Below are 20,423 nucleotides of genomic sequence, written 5' to 3' on the forward strand. Positions count from 1 at the left end.
TGGTTGGACGTCCACCGGGTAAACACGGCAAGCACAACATCGACAATTGAAAAGCTCAGGGCCTCGTTTGCAACACATGGACTTCCGGAGGCATTGGTGTCGGACAATGGAACGGCATTCACAAGTGGGGAATTTGGAAAATTCCTGAAGGAAAACGGAGTCCGTCACATCAAAACGGCCCCCTTACCATCCAGCGACCAATGGCCTGGCAGAGAGAGCGGTCCAGACACTTAAAGCGGGACTCAAGAAGCAGCCGGCAGCGTCAATAGACACAAAGCTCTCCCGCTGGCTGTTTGATTACAGGACCACACCGCATTCCACAACGGGCATACCGCCAGCTGAACTCTTAATGGGAAGGCGGCTGCGAACGAGGCTGAGTCTCCTTTTCCCAAATTTAACAGGGAAAGTGGAGAAACAACAGGAGGCCCAACGCAGGGGGCATGATAATAGTCGGCAGCAGAGACATTTCCAGGTGGGGGCACCGGTTTGGGTCAAGAATTATGGGAATGAACCAACGTGGGTCAAAGGCACGGTAGAGTCCCAAACAGGGCCCATATCCTATGAGGTTTCAATAGGAGGTAAGGTGCTGAAGAAACACCTAGACCAAATAAGGGCAGCGGAACCACACCTGGAGGCAGGCGAAGCAGGACCGCCTCAAGCTGGGATAGCCCAGACGGAAAGGATACCCACACCCCAGCCCCGAGCAATTTCTCCAGACCCCGTCATCCAGTCATCAGAGTCGGAGATGGACACACTCGACGAGGCCGCCGCGACACCTCTCCCTGAGGAGGAGGAAGAACAACTTCCAAGGAGGTCGTCAAGGAAAAGACGGGCACCTATAAGGTACACCCCGCCCACTTCGGAGAACGACCCGGCGGACGACACAGAGGTGACAGACCCAGACATGAGGAGCAGGAAGAAGCTCAGACGAATGCCAGCTGGCAGGAATTCCTCGGACCTTGGGGGGGAGGGGTGTAATGAACTCCAATTGGCTTTATTGGTTGGCCAATTGGAGTATGAGCTCCCTCAATGATAGCTCATTGAGGGGGCCCATATAATCACCTGTGTAGGCTTTGTGAGCAGTCTTAAGTTGACTGCAGTAAGAAGTCTTACAACACCAGGTTAAAGTCCAACAGGTTTGTTTCAAACACGAGCTTTCGGAGCACGGCTCCTTCTTCAGGTGAATGGAAAGGCTTGTTCCAGAAATGTTTATATATGTTCTGGAACAAGCCTTTCCATTCACCTGAAGAAGGAGCCGTGCTCCGAAAGCTCGTGTTTGAAACAAACCTGTTGGACTTTAACCTGGTGTTGTAAGACTTCTTACTGTGCTCACCCCAGTCCAACGCCGGCATCTCCACATCATGGCTACCATTAAGTTGACTGGACTGCTAGCAGCACTGTTTGTAGCTGCTCCTGTAATATCGTTATTGTAAATAAATATTGGTGTGGTGACGGAACTCCTGCCTCCCGTGGATTACTACAGGTAGAGTGTTCCTTCAGAGGGTCAGTGTAGGCTCTATGGGTCGTATGGCCTTCTTCTGCACTGTAGGGCTTCTCTGAAAATTTTGCCAGACTTCTCTGACAAAATTCAGGCTCTGGAGGCATTTTGGAAATTTGGGCCCCGAAGAACCTTTATTATTTCTGACCATTAATTTAATTGACTGGAAAATCATAACCAATCTAAATGGAAATTTCCAATATTTATGACCAGTAGGACATGACTTCCTGCTAGAAGCATGCAGTTGGAGAATTATGCCTTTTACTTTATCTTCATTTGTTTTCTAAATCCTTTGATTCTGCTTCATTAACCTTTTTTTAAAATAAATTTAGAGTGCCCAATTCATTTTTTCCAATTAAGGGACAGTTTAGTGTGGCCAATCCACCTAACCTGCACATCTTTGGGTTGTGGGAGCGAAACCCATACAAAGAACAAAGACCAAAGAAAAATACAGCACAGGAAAAGGCCCTTCGGCCCTCCAAGCCTTTGCCGACCATGCTGTCCATCTAAACTCAAATCTTCTACACATCCAGGGTCTGTATCCCTCTATTCCCATCCTATTCATGTATTTGTCAAAATGCCCCTTAAACGTCACTATTGTCCCTGCTTCCATCACCTCCTCCGGCAGCGAGTTCCAGGCACCCACTACCCTCTGTGTAAAAAACTTGCCTCGTACATCTCTTCTAAACCTTGCCCTTCGCACCTTAAACCTATGCCCCCGAGTAATTGACCCCTCTACCCTGGCAAAAGTCTCTGACTATCCATTCTGTCTATGCCCCTCATAATTTTGTAGACCTCTATCAGAGAGGAGAATGTGCAAACACCACACGGATAATGTTCCAGGGCCGGGATCGAACCTGGGACCTTGGTGCCATGAGACAGCAGTGCTAACCACTCCGCCATCGTGTTGCCTGATTCTGTTTGATTAACCTTTACAGGAATTAGGCTGAGCCTTTTGAAGTTTGAATGTTTCTTGTGCGAATTGTCCTGCATTTGTGTTTCAAATAACTTGTTTAGAATGAGTACAAACATTGGTTGAAATACAGCCTATTAGATGTAACGATGGCGCTTCTTGAGGGGCCCCCCCCGGGCGGGTCGGAGAATCGCCGGGGGGCTGCGTAAATCCCATCACGCCGCTCCGACGCTGGCTACCGAATTCTCCGGCGCCGGTTTTCGGGTGGAGATCATGCTGCGCCAGTCGGGGGGCGTTGGCAGAGGCACCCCCGTTAATTCTTCGGGCCCCAATGGGCCGAGCGGCCGCCCATTTCCGGCCAGTCCTGCCGGCGTTAAATGGACATGGTCCATCCTGGCGGGACCTGGCTTGTCGGCCATCTACCGAAGTCCTCGGGAGGGGGGGGCCGGGGGATCCGGCCCCGGTGGCTTGGCCTGCGATCGGGGCCCACTGATCTGCGGGCGGGCCTGTGCTGTGGGGTCAATCTTTCCCTCCGCTTTGGCCTCTGTAAGGTTCCGCCATGGCAGCGTGGAGAACAAATCCCCTGTGCATGCGCAGGAAACATGTTGGCGGTTCTGCGCATGCGCCAGAACACGCCGGCCCACGACGGCCCTTTGGCGCCAGTTGGGACGGTGCCAACCCCACCGGGGTGAGGCCGCCCCACCAATTGCGGGAGAATCCCGGCCAAGTTATTTTTACCGTTGTGCAGGTCCAGGATTAGATCCAAAGATTTTAGTGTAGGAATCAACAATAGGATTACTATGGTAAATTAAAACTTTCTAATTCTCAGAATGTACAATGTGCGAAATGGTAATACAGCCAGACACAATGGTACCTTTTTGACACGGTCTTCGGATTGTTGGTCACACTCTAAATCATCACACTGATCTGCCCAGCCAAGTGCAAATGGAAATACTGCAAAAGAAAAGACAGTTTCTCTAACCATATATTTTCACTTTCTCCCACAGATATATTATTTTTTCTAACAGTACAATTGAATTACATTGACACCATTCAATGTAAGAACAATGATCTAAATGGGAGGTTGCAGGTTTCCATCATTTCCCACAAAGGGAGTTCAGAGCTCAGCTACGTTTTGGAAAGTCAGCAAGTGAGGGCGGAATGGAGGGGAAAGAAATGGAGGAGGAACCATTTGGTAGATATGGTCATTTAGAAATCTTGTATCATTTCAAGTTAGTTTACTATTAGGAGCTGCTGATGCCAGAAATGTTCAGCTGCTTTTAAATAAGTCCAGAAATTTGGTTGTTTCATGCAGGGAAAAAATAATTTAGTAATATTGTTATTCTGCTCCATAACTATCAGAACGTTTCAGAAGAACTAACTATTAGAAAATATTAAAATAACTTGAATTTTATGGCATCTTAAAACATTCCAGCACAGGAAGTACTTTGAAACATTATTTTTGTGGGAAAACACGGCAACCAGTATAAATGCAGCAAGATTAGTGCAGTTAGGAAATGCACTAATCTATTCTGGCGGTATTGGTTAAGGGAGGAAAATGAGTGAGTACACTGGAACAGTTCCCCAATTTTCTTACTTATACCTTTGAATTATTTATATCTGCCGGAAGAAGAAGAAAGGGCCTTAGTTCAATATCTCACATGCAATTATATAACATCTTTAACATACTAAAGTGTCCAAGGGTGCTTCACAGGAGGACTGTGGCACAGTAGTAATGTGACTCGACTTGTAATCTAAAGGCCCAGGGCAGCATGTTCTCCCCGTGTCTGCGTGGGTTTCCTCCGGGTACCCCAGTTTCCTCCCACAAGTCCCGAAAGACGTGCTGTTAGGTGAATTGGACATTCTGAATTCTCCCTCTGTGAACCCGAACAGGCGCTGGAATGTGGCGACTAGGGGCTTTTCACAGTAACCTAATTGCAGTGTTAATGTAAGTCTACTTGTGACAATAAGGATTATTATTATCATGAATGCTGCGGGCGCATGGTTTCAAACTCATTCACGGAAGCTGGTTAATAAATCTTGAATTGAACGCCACGAAAACACATCTTGTTCACTAACATCCCTTTAGAGTCAGCAGCAGGATTCTCCGGTCGCGCCCGCCCGGTGACCGGAAATTCTCATCCGAAGTCAATGGACCTTTACATTGTCCATGACCCACCCATGGTAATCTTGCGGTGGACGGGGTGGAAGACTTCCAGCCCATAGAGTCATAGAATCACACAGCACGGAAAAGGCCCTTCGGCCCATTGTGTCTGCACTGATCAAAAACTACCTAACCATTCTAATCCCATTTTCCAGCACTTGGCCCATAGCCTTGTATACCCTGAGATCGCAAGTGCACATCTAAATACTTCTTAAATGTTATGAGAGTCTCTGCCTCCACCACCCTTTCAGGCAGCGAATTCAAAACTCACACCACCCTCTGGGTGAAAAGGTTTCCCTCACATCCCCTCTAAATCACCTTACATCTACATCCCCTGGTCATTGACCCCTCCACCAAAGGGAAAAGTTTGTTCCTGTCTACTCTATGCCCCTCATAATTTTATACGTCTCAATTATGTCCCCTCTCCGTCTCCTCTGCTCCAAGGAAAACAATTCAAGTCTATCCAAACTCTCTTCATAACTAACACTTACCAGCCCAGGCAACATCCTGGTAAATCTCTTCTGCGTCCTTTCCAGTGCTATCACATCCCTCACATAATGTGGATTCCAGAACTGCACACAGGGAAGGGCATTTGTTGTCCTTATTCAGTATAGCTAACATGTGACTCCAGACCATTATGGTTGACTCTCATCTGCCCTCTGAAATGCAAGCCACTTAGTTGTACCAAATTACGACAGGAAAGTCAAAACGAATGGAACCCGATCCACCAGCCAGCATGGGCCCAAGCACTGGAAATGACAATGGGATACCCAGCATGGTCAACACTACAAATTTCTCCTGGTTAACATCTGAGGCTTGTGCCAAAATTGGGAGTGCTGTCCCACAGACTAGTCAAGCAACCATCTGACATAGTCATACTTACTGGGTGGAATTTCCCATTCTGGAGACTTGTCTCATGGTGGGTGGGAAAGTCAGCGTGATTCCCACTGCATGGCTGGACGGCTGAACATGCAGAATCTTCTGCTTTTCAGCTTATTAATTAAGCATCAGCAAGGAGCTCATCAAATCTTGTGGCAGGGCAGTCAGTAAGTTAGCTACCCTGCCATTACCTCATGGGGTTAAAGGTCCTGGTGCTATATTTAAATGACATCAAGAGAGACATTCAGTCATGCCAGGCCAGGTGTGGTGAAGAGGAAAACTGTGGCATCAAAGTGAAGCAAACCATCTGCTCCTTTGTTCAGTGAAGCCTCCCTGGGTGTCTTTAAGACAGAGATAGATAGGTTCTTGATTAATAAGGGGATCAGAGGTTACAGGGAGAAGGCAGGAGAATGGGGATGAGAAAATATTAGCCATGATTGAATGGCGGAGCAGACTCGATGGGCCAAGTGGCCTAATTATGCTCCTATGTCTTATGGTCTTACTTTCCTCCAGTCCATCCAGGTAAAATTAAGAGGTGGGATTCTCCACCAGCGTGATTCTTTGTTACGCCAGCGCCTGGAGATTTCCCTACGGCTGGGGCTGCCCTACAATGGGAAACCCCATTGACCAGCCGGCGTAATGGAGAATCCCGCTGGCGGGTTGGGACAGAAATGTGGTGCAGCGGAGCGGAGAATTGATCCCAAGAGGTCCTCCTTCCAAGGAATGGGAGCAGGAGGTCCTCTCACCTGACCATATCATAATAATCTTTATTGTCAGAAGTAGGCTTACATTAACACTGCAATGAAATTACTGTGAAAAGTCCCGAGTCGCCACATTCCATGATGGCCTGGGTGGAGGTTGCTGGAGTGATGAGCGCCCATGGGACCCAGAGAAGTGGAGTGCCGGAAATGGATGATTGCATTGTATTGTATTTGTTTATTGACACATGTCCCAAGGTACAGTGAAAAGTATTTTTCTGCAAGCAGCTCAAACAGATCATTTAGTACATGAAAAGAAAATAAAATAAAAAAATACATAATAGGGCAACTCAAGGTACACAATGTAAATACTGAGACTCCGGCATCGGGTGAAGCATACAGGAGTGTAGTATTAATTAGGTCAGTTCGACTACGCCAATTGTAGGATCTCTGTGTCTATTCGTATATCTGTAACGCCATATCATATATCAAATAACAGAGATTCAAGACTGGCTTCTTGGGTTAAAAGCAATTTTCAACTTTTATTTTGTCAGCCAGTAGTGTCTATTGGTAAGCTACAATTTTCAAGTACAAAATTTAGGACGTTCCAACTAGCCCTGCAGCAAGCTAATCAGAATGATTGTCTTTTGCAAATATAGATTGTTGAATTCAATGATAGCTCCTGGTAATTTCTTCAAATCAAGATATACAGTACAAAAGGACTGCGCAGTTTAAAATAGAATAGCGATTTTGCAAAGCAAGCAGATATAATAGGTTTCAGAGGATAGCTTGAATTGATTCTAGACTGGCTTTCCCACCCCGATACCTGAACTTTTAAGGCGATTACTATCTTTAAAGATTCTTCCTTTTTACAGCTGTGATTGGTTTTAACTAATCTATAATTCATTTAATTCGGCCAAAGTGTCTGGCTGTCAAATTAAGAGATAAAAAATTTCTGTATTTTTCCAGTGAAACACATTTCCAACAATAAATTATCACTATGAGCTGACCAACCGTTACCATCGAAATGGAACTATGATTTCATCCAAGTTCTTTGTGAGACAAAGGGTCTTTTCACAGCATGACCTAGAGCAGAATCTAACAGTCTGCGAAAATGTGCTTATCAGATCAAATCACAAGCACTAAGCTTTCTTACTGTCATGGTTAATGTATGACTTTATATTTTAGTTCATATGATTTCTCTAAATAATTTCTTCCTTTAGCCCCTTTTACCTATAATAAAAGGTTGGTTTCTATCACCAAGGTACAGTGAAAAGTATTATTCTGCGAACAGCTCAAACAGATCATTCACTACATGAAAAGAAAAGAAAATGAAAAGGAAATACATAATAGGGCAACACAAGGTACACAATGTAAATACTTAGACACTGGCATCGGGTGAAGCATACAGGAGTGTAGTATTAATCAGGTCAGTTCATAACAGGGTCGTTTAGGAGCTGGTAACAGCGGGAAAAAAGCTGTTTTTGAATCTGTTCGTGCATGTAGCCATTTGTATCCCCTGCGCAATGGAAGAAATTGGAAGAGTGAGTAAGCCGGGTGGATGGGGTCTTTCATTATGCTTCCCGCTTTCCCAAGGCAGCGGGAGGTGTAGACAGAGTCAATGGCTGGGAGGCAGGTTTGTGTGATGGATTAGGTTGTGTGTACGACACTCTGAAATTTCTTACGATCTTGGGCCGAGCAGTTGCCATACCAGGCTGTGATGCAGCCAGATAGGATGCTTTCTGTGGTGCACCTGTAAAAGGATGACTGATCTGCTGTGCTCTGCCAGGGTAAGTCAAACTTTTACACACTGTAAATTGACACTTTCAAAACCAGGCAGTCTAAGGGTTAGAGTCCACAAGGATGTCATACACGACCTGCAGATGGGACATCAGCACTGAATGTCTGCCAGCCACTTTAAACTTGCCATCTCATTTAAATTCTAGCACAAACAACACCTTAATCCCTTACTGGGGAGGACTCAGCAGAACCAATAGGCATGCATGCTTCTGAATTACTTTTTCATCCATTGTCCTCACAATCAAGCCATCTGTCTTTATACAGACAAGATTATAAATAACGAAAGAGAGAGAGTCATGACTGATGGGAACCTTGCGGACCTTGTCACAGTTTGAAGAACAGTCCACAGAGGACACTAGTGAGAAGAGGGATTGTTCTTAAATTGGGCAGTGATGGAACCATCAATTCTACGGACACGTGCTTGTAGGATTAGAATAGCGGTTTTAATATACTTACAACAGAGCCAGCCTGTTAGCCGTTGAACTTTCGGTGAACTGGCTGGCTGACTCTGTGGCACGGATCTTTATACAGCAGCTCCAGGGGGAGGAGTTCTGGGCGGAGCCAAGGGGGGAGCCCAGTACAAACTCTCGAGTACTCCCAGAGCTACTCCCCCTGGTGGTCAGGTAGTACAACTGCACTTACAATATTGATACATATATATACTTGGTACAGAGGGACATTGGTAACTTATAATACCGTGTGAATCTCATTCACCACAGGCAGCACGGTAGCACAAGTGGATAGCACTGTGGCTTCACAGCGCCAAGGTCCCAGGTTCGATTCCCCGCTGGGTCACTGTCTGTGCGGAGTCTGTACGTTCTCCCCGTGTCTGTGTGGGTTTCCTCCAGGTGCTCCAGTTTCCTCCCACAGTCCAAAGACGTGCAGGTTGGGTGGATTAGCCATGATAAATTGCCCCTTAGTGTCCAAAAAGGTTAGGAAGGGTTACGGGGATAGGATGGAAGTGAGGGCTTAAGTGTGTCGGTGTAGACTCGATGGGCTGAATGGCCTCCTTCCGCACTGTATGTTCTATGTTCTATTGAAAGTGGAAAATCAACCTTTCTGACAAGCCAGTGATGATGCATCCGATATACATTGACAACATGCAGGTAATAACTGTTTAATATATGTACCTGCTTAGTCAACTACTAATTCTGTCTTCTCTCTATTCCAGGTACTAGTAAGAAAAGAGTGAGGGACTTCCTCCAAATGAAGACTCAGCCCCAGCCCCCAGACCACCTCTGAGGAGGAAGCAGAATTATCCTCAGATGAAGAACTGACGGCATTCACCTGCACCCTCCTCCAGCGCAGGTACACGCAGCTCGGAACCTAGTTCTAGAGTAGGTTTGGGTTAACAATCTAATGATTCCTGGCTGGTGGAGACAATGGCAGCAGAGGTCTCTGACAGTCGGAGGGCTGCTGAAGGTCAGGCCCCTGCTGAGATCAAGTCCGATGATGAGCCTATGGAAGTGGCCCTAAGGGACATGATGGAGATGCAAAGACAGGCAGGGTAACATCAGCAAGAATTGTCAAAGGCCATCGGAAACCTGGACTGAAGCCGGGCTCCGGCTGGCCCTGCATTATCTGGCTCTGCCAGCCCTGGTGGTTTCCCATAGTCCGCACTATCGTGTTGACATCCTAGGTGATGCTCCTCGGTGACTGGAACACACCCCCCAGTGACTGGGCTATGTTCTGCAGTGCCTCAGCCATGCCCACCTGCAACTGGGACAGGCTCCGCAGCGCTTCGGCCATTCCTATCTGAGAGTGGGACATGTCCCACAGAACCCCATCAAGGTCGGCCTGGTACTGGGGGACGTCCCCCAGTGAGGCAGACATGCTGCCAAGACCGTCAGCCATGGCCGTCACTGACTGTGCGACGCTTTGGACACCTTCACTCATGGTGCCGACATCGTGCACTAGGCTCTCCACTGCAGTCCCCACCCTCTCAGTGTTGGCCTCGGTGCCACTCACTGCCGGTGCCCTTTCCTGAGTCCGTAGCCTCAGGCACTCCTCCAATCGGCTACGGATCTGCTGGAGTGACGCTGACATCTCCCTCTGAACGTCCCGGCTGCTCCCGATCATCTCCATCAGCTCCGGGTAACTCTGTTCCAGAGGCTCAGCATCAGACTGGGACCCAGCTGGATCCAGGGATCCAGAAGACCTCTGAATGCTGTCTTGCCTGGGGAGTTCCTGCCTCCACCTTATGTATTTCAGCAGCAGTGTGGTGATCACTAGATTGTGCCCCAGAAGCCTGACCACTAACATTTCCCACAGGGGTGTGTGTATCTGCGCTGGTGGAGGGTGTAGGTGATAGCTGTGCCACAACTATAACATCACCGGTGCTCTCCTCCAAGGCGTTCTCCCCAGAGTCAGGCGAGGAGGCTGCCCGGGATGGGCCGCTGCCGTCAGCTGCTGGACAGCATGCAGGTGAAATGGACATGTGGTCAGTGGGAGGGATTGGTCAGTCAGTAAGGCAATCACTACTCACGTTTGACAGGTCCTCCGAGTGGAGCCTGGTGGTCTCTCACCTCTGGGGCGCCCACCAGCCTCCGTGTTGGTGATTGCCCTGTCCTCAGCCACAACAGTTACCTCCAGGTCATGCTCCTCAAAGGAAGTGAGGATTCTCAAGTCCGGCACGCCACCACCAGTCTGAGCCCTCACCCGCCGGTTATGGGAGAGCTTTTTCTGAGGAGACCCTTGTGGCCCTTGATTATTTGATCCTCCTTCCTTTTTCACAATTTCTGTCAGGAACAGATGCCCATTAACTTCAACTTGAAAACTTGGAGCAGTCCACGTGGAGCAGCAACTGGGATTAGCGTCAATGAGGCTGAGATTTCCGTGGATAGCACATTTGGTCACGCCCCAGACTAAGTCTGCACAGGCAGAAAGAGAATGGGTGACTGCCAGGAGAGTAGAGATAGGCAGGTAATGCAGGAGTCCCCTGGGCCATACCCCTCTCAAACACGTATGCTGCTTTGGATACTCTTGGAGGTAATGACTTCTCAGGGGTATGCAGTGAAAGCTAAGTCTGTGACACCACCAGTGGCTCAACTGCTGAGACGGGGAGGAAAAAGAGGGGTAGGACTATAGTGATAAGCGATTCGATTGTATGGCATTACTATGGCCACAAAATTGATTCCAGGATGGTATGTTGTTTCCCTGGGGCTAGGGTCCAGGATGTCACAGAGTGACTGCAGAACATTTTGGAGGTGGGGGCAACGAGCCAGCGGTGATGGTACACATTGATACCAATTGTATGGATTTTAAAAAGGGATGAAGTTCTGAAAGATGACCACAGTGAGTTAGGTGATAAATGAAGCAGAGGACCTCGAAGGTAGCAACCTCAGGATTACTGCCAGTGCCAAGTGGTAGTGAGAGCAGAAATAGGAGGATAGGCAGGATGAAAGCATATCTAGAGGGGTGGTTGGTGTAGGAGGATGGGTTTCAGATTCCTGAGGCATTGAGACTGGCTCTGGGGAAGGTGGGACCAATAGGGGAGCACGGTAGCATGGTGGTTAGCATCAATGCTTCACAGCTCCAGTGTCCCAGGTTCAATTCCCGGCTGGGTCACTGTCTGTGCGGAGTCTGCACGTCCTCCCCGTGTGTGTGTGGGTTTCCTCCGGGTGCTCCGGTTTCCTCCCACAGTCCAAAGATGTGCGGGTTAGGTGGATTGGCCAGGCTAAATTGCCCTTAGTGTCCTAAAAAAAAATAATGTTAATGGGGGTTGTTGGGTTACTAGTATAGGGTGGATACGTGGGCTTGAGTAGGGTGATCATTGCTCGGCACAACATTGAGGGCCGAAGGGCCTGTTCTGTGCTGTACTGTTCTAATACAAACTGGATGGGTTACACCCCAAGAGGACCAAGACCAATGTCCTTGCAGGGTTGTTTGTTAGTGCTGTTGGGGAGGCTTTAAGCTAGTATGGCAGAGGGATGGGTACCTTCGCAGGACCGTTAGAGGAGATGGAAACTGGGTTAGAAACAAAAGACAGAAAAAGTAAAAGCAAAAGAGGAAGGCATGGAAATAAAAGACAAAAAAAACAGTGGCTCTATTGTCCCTAAAGATGGGCTTAGTGTAAGGAAAAGTGAAAGAAAAACAAAATTAAGAATTCTGTATCTTAATGCACGTAGCATAAAAAACAGGAGAAATAAATTGACGGCACAAATAAAGTTAAATGGGTTTGATATGATAGCCATTACTGAGATGTGGTTGCAAAGAGAGCAATGTTGGGAAATCAATATTCAGGATTATATGGTTTTAGAAAAGACAGGTAGGAAGAAAAATACACTGGGGTAGCACTGCTACTAAAAGAGGAAGTAAGTACAGTTCTGAGTGAAGGTCTGGGCTCAGAGGGTGGAAAGTCGATTCGGGTGGAAGTGACAAAGGAAGGGAGTGGTAGGAATCATAGAATCATAGAACTAACAGTACAGAAGGAGGCTATTCGGCCCATCGAGACTGCACCGGCCCTTGGAAAGAGTACCCTGCCTAACCCCACGCCTCCATCCTATCTCCGTGGTCCCACCTAACCTTTTGTTTTGGACACTAAGGGTAATTTAGCATGGTCAATTCACCTAACCTCCACATCTTTGGACTGTGGGAGGAAACCCACGCAGACACGGGGAGAACTTGCAGACTCCACACAGACTGTGACCCAAGCCGGGAATCGAAGCTGGGACTCTGGAGCTGTGAAGCACAAGTGCTACCACTGTGCTACCGTGCTGCTTGTATAGACCCACAAAAAGTAGCCACACTGTAGGAAAGAGTTTAAATTAATAAATAGCAAATGCATGTAAAAAGAGCACTGCATTAATAATGGGCGACTTTAATTTCCACATAGATTGGGCTCATCAAATTTGCAAATGGCAGCCAAGAGAATGAATTCATGGAGTGCATTCAGGTGATTTCTTAGAGCAATATGTTATGGAGCCATTTAGGGATCAGGCTATTGTGGATCTGGAAATGTGTAATGAGGCAGGTTTAATTAATTATCTCAAGGTTAAGGATCCCCTGGGGAGTAGTGATCAAAGTATGATTGAATTTCACATTCAGGTAACAGAAACAGTGAAATACTTGCACACATTTATTCCTGCCAGAGGAAAGGCTTTGAAAGGTGAAGAGGGGTAAAAATCAACTCGGATTTATGCTTCTGACTACTAATTAGTTATCCCTCCTGGAATTCCCCAATACTCACAGGAGAGATTAATAAAACACCGTCAGATTTAAATTTGGCAAGGTCTTCCCGTGACGCGGATGTGCTGAGCAGACACACAAAAGGGGGCTCTCCTCCTGGAAACTCAAAATTAGGCACTTCTAACCCAAAATAGCTCACTATTAGCCCACTAAACCCAGGAAAAAAAAACCCAGCCTCCTCCTACACCACCACAATGAAAGAAACATGTCAAGACAACAACCGGAGCTGAAGACAGGGCAGAGGCAGTAAAAGCAGGGAGAGAAAGACTGAGGCGATGTCGAACTCGCGGGGCGACAAGGTCCCGGTCACACCTGAACGGGATGGACCGCCAGAACATGTGCCGGGCTATCTCTCGATGAACAAATAGAGGGAATTCCTAACACAGGAACTCCAAGAGCTCAAGGTCGGCATCAAATTTGAACTGATGGCGACGGTAAAAGTGGTGGTAGCAGAGGCACTGGTTACTTTGCAAGCAGTGCTGGAAAAGACAGATGGTGTCTGGAGATGCAGGAGGTGATGATCAGAGAGCTGGAGAAGGCCGCGACTGACCAGAGTGATCAGATCACCTCATGGAGACAGAGATGGCAAGGGTGGTGGCGACACAGGGACACTAAGGGGGCAGGTTGAGGACCAAGAAAATTGATTGCATCGCCAAAACCTCCACATTGTGGATCTACCGGAGGGCACCAAGGGCAGGAACCCTCGGGAGTACGTGGCCCAGATGATGGTTGGAGGGGAAAGCTTCCCCAAACCTCAAGACATTGACAGAGCCCACAGGTCACTCCAGCCAAAGCCTAAGGCCGGGGAGCAGCCGTGGGCCATCATTACGATAAAGCACCGGTACCAAGACCGGGAAAAGATCCTGAACTGAGCAAGAGACACAAGATCTTATACTTAGGAGAGACACTCGATCCAGGTATACCAGGACATTGGGGCCAACCTGGCCAAGTGCCAGGTGGAATTTAACAAAGCCAAGCAACCCTTTATAAGAACAATGTGTGGTTCGGGATGCTGTACCGCGCCAAGCTCTGGGTAATTTTCCAGGGCAGGGAATATTATTTCACCACACCCTCAAAAGCAGATAAATCTGTGCACAAGCATGGGCTGGGAGGCAACCAGTAGTGAATCAGACATTTAATCGTATCGGCCAACAACAAAGAATGTTGTAAAGACCATTTGGGCGGGACTGAACCGCCTCATCTTCAAGTCCAACATTCAATCCCAGGAAGCAGTGAGTGAGAGTAACAGGATGAAGAAGGGGGTGAGGTGGAGGAAAGGGGGGAAGAGGCACGCTTGGTCGGGGGAGATATAGATTGACCTCGGGAGGGGGGAGGGTGGGAGTCACCGCGCTAGTGGATGAGCTAACACAAGGAAATACGAGCGAGGGGAAGGGACAACGGGGGAGAGAATATTCTAGATGGTGGGTTAATAGAGCGGTAAACAGAGGGGGAAAGGCTGGGAAACTCTTAGGGATTGGAGTGAAGGGTTTGGAGACAGGTCTGGGGGAAAGCCAAGGGGAGGGCACTCGGTTGGCTCGCACATGGCGGCAAGGAAAACAAAGGCACCCCAACAGCCAGTTTGGAGGGCACTCAAACAAAGGGAAACACCGGAGTGCAGAAGCACATCCACATGATGTACACAATGGTGGTGGCCTTCTTGGATGGCCCCTGGGCAAAGGGAAACCCCAGACGGTTATGGGGGTACAGTACATCATGGTTAATGGTGTCTTGGAAGGGGTCCTTGTTAATGTGTCCACTCCCAACTGGGAAAATACAAAATTCATGAAGAAAACCATAGACACAGACTGACTCATCATGGGGTGGGGGGGAAGTTTAATTGCCTGCAGGACGCACGGACAGGCAGATGAAACCCAAAATCGGGGAAAAAGTCAAACATGACAAAGGAACTGGCCATGTTCATGGAACAGATGGGAGCAGTGGACCCTTGGACGTTCACACACCCAGGGGAGAAGGAGTTCTCCTTCTTCTCCGAGGTACACAGGGTATATACTAGGATTGACTTCTTGTAGTGGAGAAAACTATGCTTCCAGGGGTGGTAGGAGTACTCAGCAATCGTAATATCCGACCATGCTCCACACTACATGGATGTGAGTTGGAGGCGGGCCGAGCACAACTCCCCCCATGGAGGCTGGACATGGTCCTCCTTGCCGACAAGGCATTCCCAAACAGTATCACAGGCCATAGACGGGTACGTTACCAACAACCAGAACAGGGAGGTCTCACCCTCCACCTTCTGGGAGGTGCTGAAGGCAGTGAAACGGGGGGGGGGGGGGGGGGGGAATTATTGCGTATAAGGCATGCAGGGATAGGAATGAGAGGGCCAGGCAGCAGCTGGTCGACTCCATACTGGAGGTGAAATGACAGTACTCCTCGACCACGGCTGTAAAGTTACTGGCTGAGAGGAAGAAACGACAAATAGCTTTTGACCTATTCTCCACTGGGAAATCAGTGCACTAGCTCCACCAAACACAGGGAATCTTCTCCGAACACGGAGACAAAGCCAGTCGTCTGCTGGTTTACCAGCTGAGAAAGCAGGCAGCCACAACGGAAATAGCTAAGGTCAAAGACAAAAGCGGCAGACTACCCGCCAGAAAATATCGACAAAGCCGGCATAACCTTCTACCAGGCGCTGTATACCTCCGAGCCCCTGGAGGGGGACTTGGGGATAAAGCAGTTCCTCGACAGACTGGACATGCCAATTGTGGGTGGAGAGTATCAACTCCATGCACGCGGTGAATTCCGGGCCAGATGAATTCCGGGCAGACCTCTGCAAAAGGTTTGCGCCCACATTGGCCCTGCACGTGCAGGAGATGTTCACAGAATCACTAGTTAGGAGCACCCCGCCACCAACACTGGCACAAGCCTCACTTTCACTGAAACGCAAAAAGGACAAATACCCGACGGAATGTGGGTCCCAAAGGCCCATCTCACTGCCCAAAGCAGATGCAAAGATCCTGGCAAAGGCCCTGGCAAAGCAGCTGGAAAGCTGTGTGCCAGAGGTAGTCACGGAGGCCCAGACAGGCTTTGTCAAGGGCATGCAGTTAGCATCGAAAATCAGGCGCTTGCTGAACCTGATAATGACCCCACCGAGGAGAGAACACCAGAAGTAATCATCTCCCTGGATGCAGAAAAGGCCTTCGACAGAGTCGAGTGGAAGTACCTCATAGAGGTACTGGAACGGTTTGGGATCGGACTAGGGTTCACTTCCTGAGTGAAACTACTGTACAGTGCTCCCATGGCGAGGTGAGGGGGTAGGGCGGGGGGAGAAAAAAAACAAGGATCCAAAAGAAGGCCCTACAAAGGAAAAGAAACATGGGAGGTCTGGCCTTCCCAAACCTACCATTCTATCACCGGCCGGCCACAGCAGAAAGAGTGAGGGGAAGGAACCAGGAACAGAATGGTGAAGATGGAGGCGAGTTCCTGCATAGGGACATTCCTCTGAGCCCAAGTCACAAACGCATTTCCCCCCCTGCCTGACCAAATACTCGAGAAGCCCAGTGGTAGTAGCCACGCTCCGAACCTGGTACCAAATGAAGCAACACTTCGGCCTCATCGAAATGTCTACCATGGCCCCCATCTGCAACAACCACAGGTTTACTCCCGCAATAATGGATGCCACCTTCAAAAGATGGAGAAGGACGAGGGGATACTGACGGTTCGGGACATGTATATGGATGACAGAGTAGCTACCCTGAGGAACCCTCAATTACGACGCGAGAGCGAGGTCGGTAATCAAAAGGCTTTAATCTACAGAGAACTGAACAGCATCCGAGAGAAGTGTGCTCACCACATGGAGCCTTATCCTATATACCGTTTCCTGGGGGCGTAGCCAGAGGCGGAGTCCCCCAGGGTTCCTAGCATCTTAAAGGGGCAAGGTATTAAAGGTCAGGTACCGTTTACAGCAGTTATTAATACCGTTCATCACATTCACCCCCTGTTTAAAAAAAAACACATAGTCCGTCGGGGGTGAAGTTGAGTTATAAGTTCAGTCTTTGTGGTGGTCTGATCGTCCGTGCTGACTTTCGCTGCTCCGGTGGTGGCGCCGTGGATGCGGTCGGTTCCGAAGGTGGTATATCCGGGAGCACGGTTGACTGAGCCTTTGCCCGCCTTGGAGGGGGGGGAGGGTAGCTGGGGTGATTAGGGTGATCGGTGCCGGCTGGGGGGCAGGGGGCGCTATCAGGGGGCGCTGTCGGAGTCAGCAGTCGGTGCGGGGCGGGGAGCATCGGTAGAGGGGGGGGGGGTCGGTGGGGAAAACGTCGGGGTCGGTGGAAGAGTCGGTGGGGTCGGTGGGAGAGCCAGTGGGTGTCAGGTCTCGCAGGGAGACAGTATCCTGCCTGCCATTGGGGTGCTCGACGTAGGCGTATTGAGGGGTTGTGTGCAGCAAGGTGGACCCTCTCGACTATTGGATCCGTTTTATGGCTCCTCACGTGTCTCCGGAGTAGGACTGGACCCGGAGTCGTCAGCCAGGGTGGAAGCGAGACCCCAGAGATGGACTACCTGGGGAAGACAAACAAACGATTGTGAGGGGTCTCGTTCGTGGCCGTACAGAGGAGCGACCTAATGGAGTGCAGGGCATCGGGTAGGACCTCCTGCCAGCGGGCGATTGGGAGACTCCTTGACCGTAGGGCTAGGAGGACAGCCTTCCAAACTGTCGCGTTCTCCCTCTCCACTTGCCCGTTTCCCCGCGGGTTATAGCTCGTCACCCTGCTCGAGGCGATGCCCTTGCTGAGCAGGTACTGACGCAGCTCATCACTCATGAATGATGTACCCCAGTCGCTGTGGATATAAGCGGGGAAACCAAACAGTGTGAAGATGCTGCGCAGTGCCTTGATCACGGAGGCCGAGGTCATATCGGGGCATGGGACAGCAAAAGGGAAGCGGGAGAATTCATCGATGACGGTGAGGAAATAGATGTTGCGGGTGGTGGACGGGAGGGGCCCTTTGAAGTCCACACTTAGTCGCTCAAAGGGCCCAGAGGCCTTTATCAGGCGGGCCTTGTCTGGTCGATAGAATTGCGGTTTGCATTCCGCACAGATCTGGCATGCCTTAGTCATGGCCTTGACCTCCCCGTGGAGTAGGGTAGGTTGCGGGACTTGATGAAGTGGGCAAGCCGGGTGACCCCCGGTTGGCAGAGGTCATCGTGGATGGATCTCAGGCGGTCCAATTGGGCGTTGGCGCACGTGCCGCGGGACAGGGCATCTGGGGACTCGTTGAGCTTCCCCGGGCGATATTTAATATCGTACGTATAGGTGGAGAGCTCTATTCTCCACCTCAGAATCTTGTCGTTCTTTATTTTGCCCCGTTGTGCGTTATCGAACATAAAGGCGACCGACCGTTGGTCGGTGACGAGGGTGAACCCCCTACCGGCTAGGTAGTGCCTCCAGTGTCGCACGGCCTCCACTATGGCTTGTGCCTCCTTCTCGACTGCAGAGTGCCGGATTTCCGAGGCGTTGAGGGTTCGGGAGAAGAACGCTACTGGCCTGCCCGCCTGGTTGAGGGTAGCAGCCAGGGCGACGTCTGATGCGTCGCTTTCTACTTGGAAGGGGATGGCTTCGTTCACCGCGTGCATGGCGGCCTTGAGGATGTCGGCCTTGATACGGCTGAAAGCCGACTGGGCCTCAGCCGTCAGGGGAAAAAACGTGGTCTTAATGAGTGGCCGGGCTTTGTCCGCATATCTGCGGACCCACTGGGCGTAATAGGAGAAAAGCCCCAAGCGCCGTTTGAGTGCCTTGAGGCTACGGGGGAGGGGAAGTTCCTTAAGGGGACGCATGCGGTCGGGGTCTGGGCCTAGGACCCCATTGTCCATGACGTAGCCGAGGATGGCTAGCCGGGTTGTGTGGAACACGCATTTCTCTTTGTTGTACGTGAGGTTGAGGGCCCGGGCAGTCTGGAGGAACCTCCTCAGGTTTGCGTCGTGGTCCTGCTGATCATGGCCGCAGATGGTGACGTTGTCCAAGTACGGGAAGGTAGCCCGTAAGCCGTACTGGTCCACCATATGATCCATTGCCCTCTGCAAAACGAAGACTCCGTTTGTGACACCAAAAGGGACCCTGAGGAAATGAAACAGCTGACCGGCTGCTTCAAAAGCCGTGTAGGGGCGGTCCTGTGGGCGGATAGGGAGTTGATGATAGGCCGATTTAAGGTCGACCGTGGAGAATACCCGATACTGGGCGATTTAGGTCACCATTTCTGCTATGCAGGGAAGTGGATACGCATCGAGTTGCGTAAAGCGGTTTATGGTCTGGCTATAATCCACGACCATTCGCTGCTTTTCCCCAGAGCGGACTACCAATACTTGAGCCCTCCAAGGGCTGTTGCTGGCCTCTATGACCCCCTCTGACTTGATGAAAGTCATGTCTTGGGTACTGTACCGGCGACTCCTGGTGGCGACGGGCTTACAGTCGGGAGCGAAGTTCGCGAAGAGGGAGGGTGGCGCAACTTTGAGTGTCGCCAGGCTGCAGACCGTGAGTGGGGGCAGGGGTCCGCCGAACTTCAGTGTCAGGCTCCGGTGGCTGCACTGAAAGTCCAGACACAGCAGCAGGGGGGCGCAGAGGCGAGGGAGGATGAAGGGTTTAAATCGGGTGTATTCAGCGCCTTGAATTGCGAGGTCAGCGACACAATACCCCGTGATTTGTACCGAGTGGGACTCCGAAGCGAGGATGATAGTTTGGGAGTCGGGGTTGGTGCGCAGGGAGCAGTGCCTTACCGTGTCTGGATGGATAAAGCTCTCCGTGCTCCCGGAGTCGAATAGGCAGGGAATGTCGTGGCTGTTGACTTGAACCCGCATCATCGAGTTCAGCAGGTGCTTTGGCCGCGATTGATCGAGTGTGATCGCTCCCAGTTGCGGGCCGTCAGAGTCGAACTCACAAAATGGCCGCCCGGAGTCACAAGATGGCCGCCGCTGCCAGTCGAATGTCCCGGGTTTCGATGATGGCCGCCGCCAGGATGGCCGCTCCCATGACTTGCACGAGGTCGATGACGCGTCGGATGTGGGCGTGCCCGCCCGCAGTGCGGCCATGTTGCGGGGTCTGTGAGACCGGGAGCTTGATTTCTGGGCCTGGTGAGGGTTTTGTTTGTGGCCTTTGGGCCCAGCCAGGCAGACTTTAGCGAAGTGCCCTTTCTTCCTGCAGTCGTTGCAGATCGCGGAGCGGGCCGGGCAATGCTGACGTGGGTGCTGGCCTTGCCCACAGAAATAGCATGGGGAACCCCCGGAGTGAGCGGATCGCCGCGCGGCACAGGCCTGTAGCGTGGCCGAGTCTGGAG

At 50.2% G+C, this 20,423-nt stretch overlaps 1 protein-coding gene across 2 annotated transcripts in view; it reads right to left on the reverse strand.

Annotated features, from left to right (window-relative positions):
• Positions 1-20,423, reverse strand: part of LOC119966349 (zona pellucida-binding protein 2-like) — a 116,781-nt gene that overhangs the window by 45,713 nt on the left and 50,645 nt on the right. For both annotated transcript variants that reach the window (XM_038797874.1, XM_038797873.1), the window contains exon 6: positions 3,286-3,365. In XM_038797874.1, coding sequence (XP_038653802.1) covers positions 3,286-3,365 — 80 coding nt within the window. The remainder of the gene's footprint in view (positions 1-3,285; positions 3,366-20,423) is intronic.

Source organism: Scyliorhinus canicula, chromosome 5, assembly GCF_902713615.1.
Source record: "Scyliorhinus canicula chromosome 5, sScyCan1.1, whole genome shotgun sequence".
Lineage (NCBI taxonomy): Eukaryota > Metazoa > Chordata > Chondrichthyes > Carcharhiniformes > Scyliorhinidae > Scyliorhinus > Scyliorhinus canicula.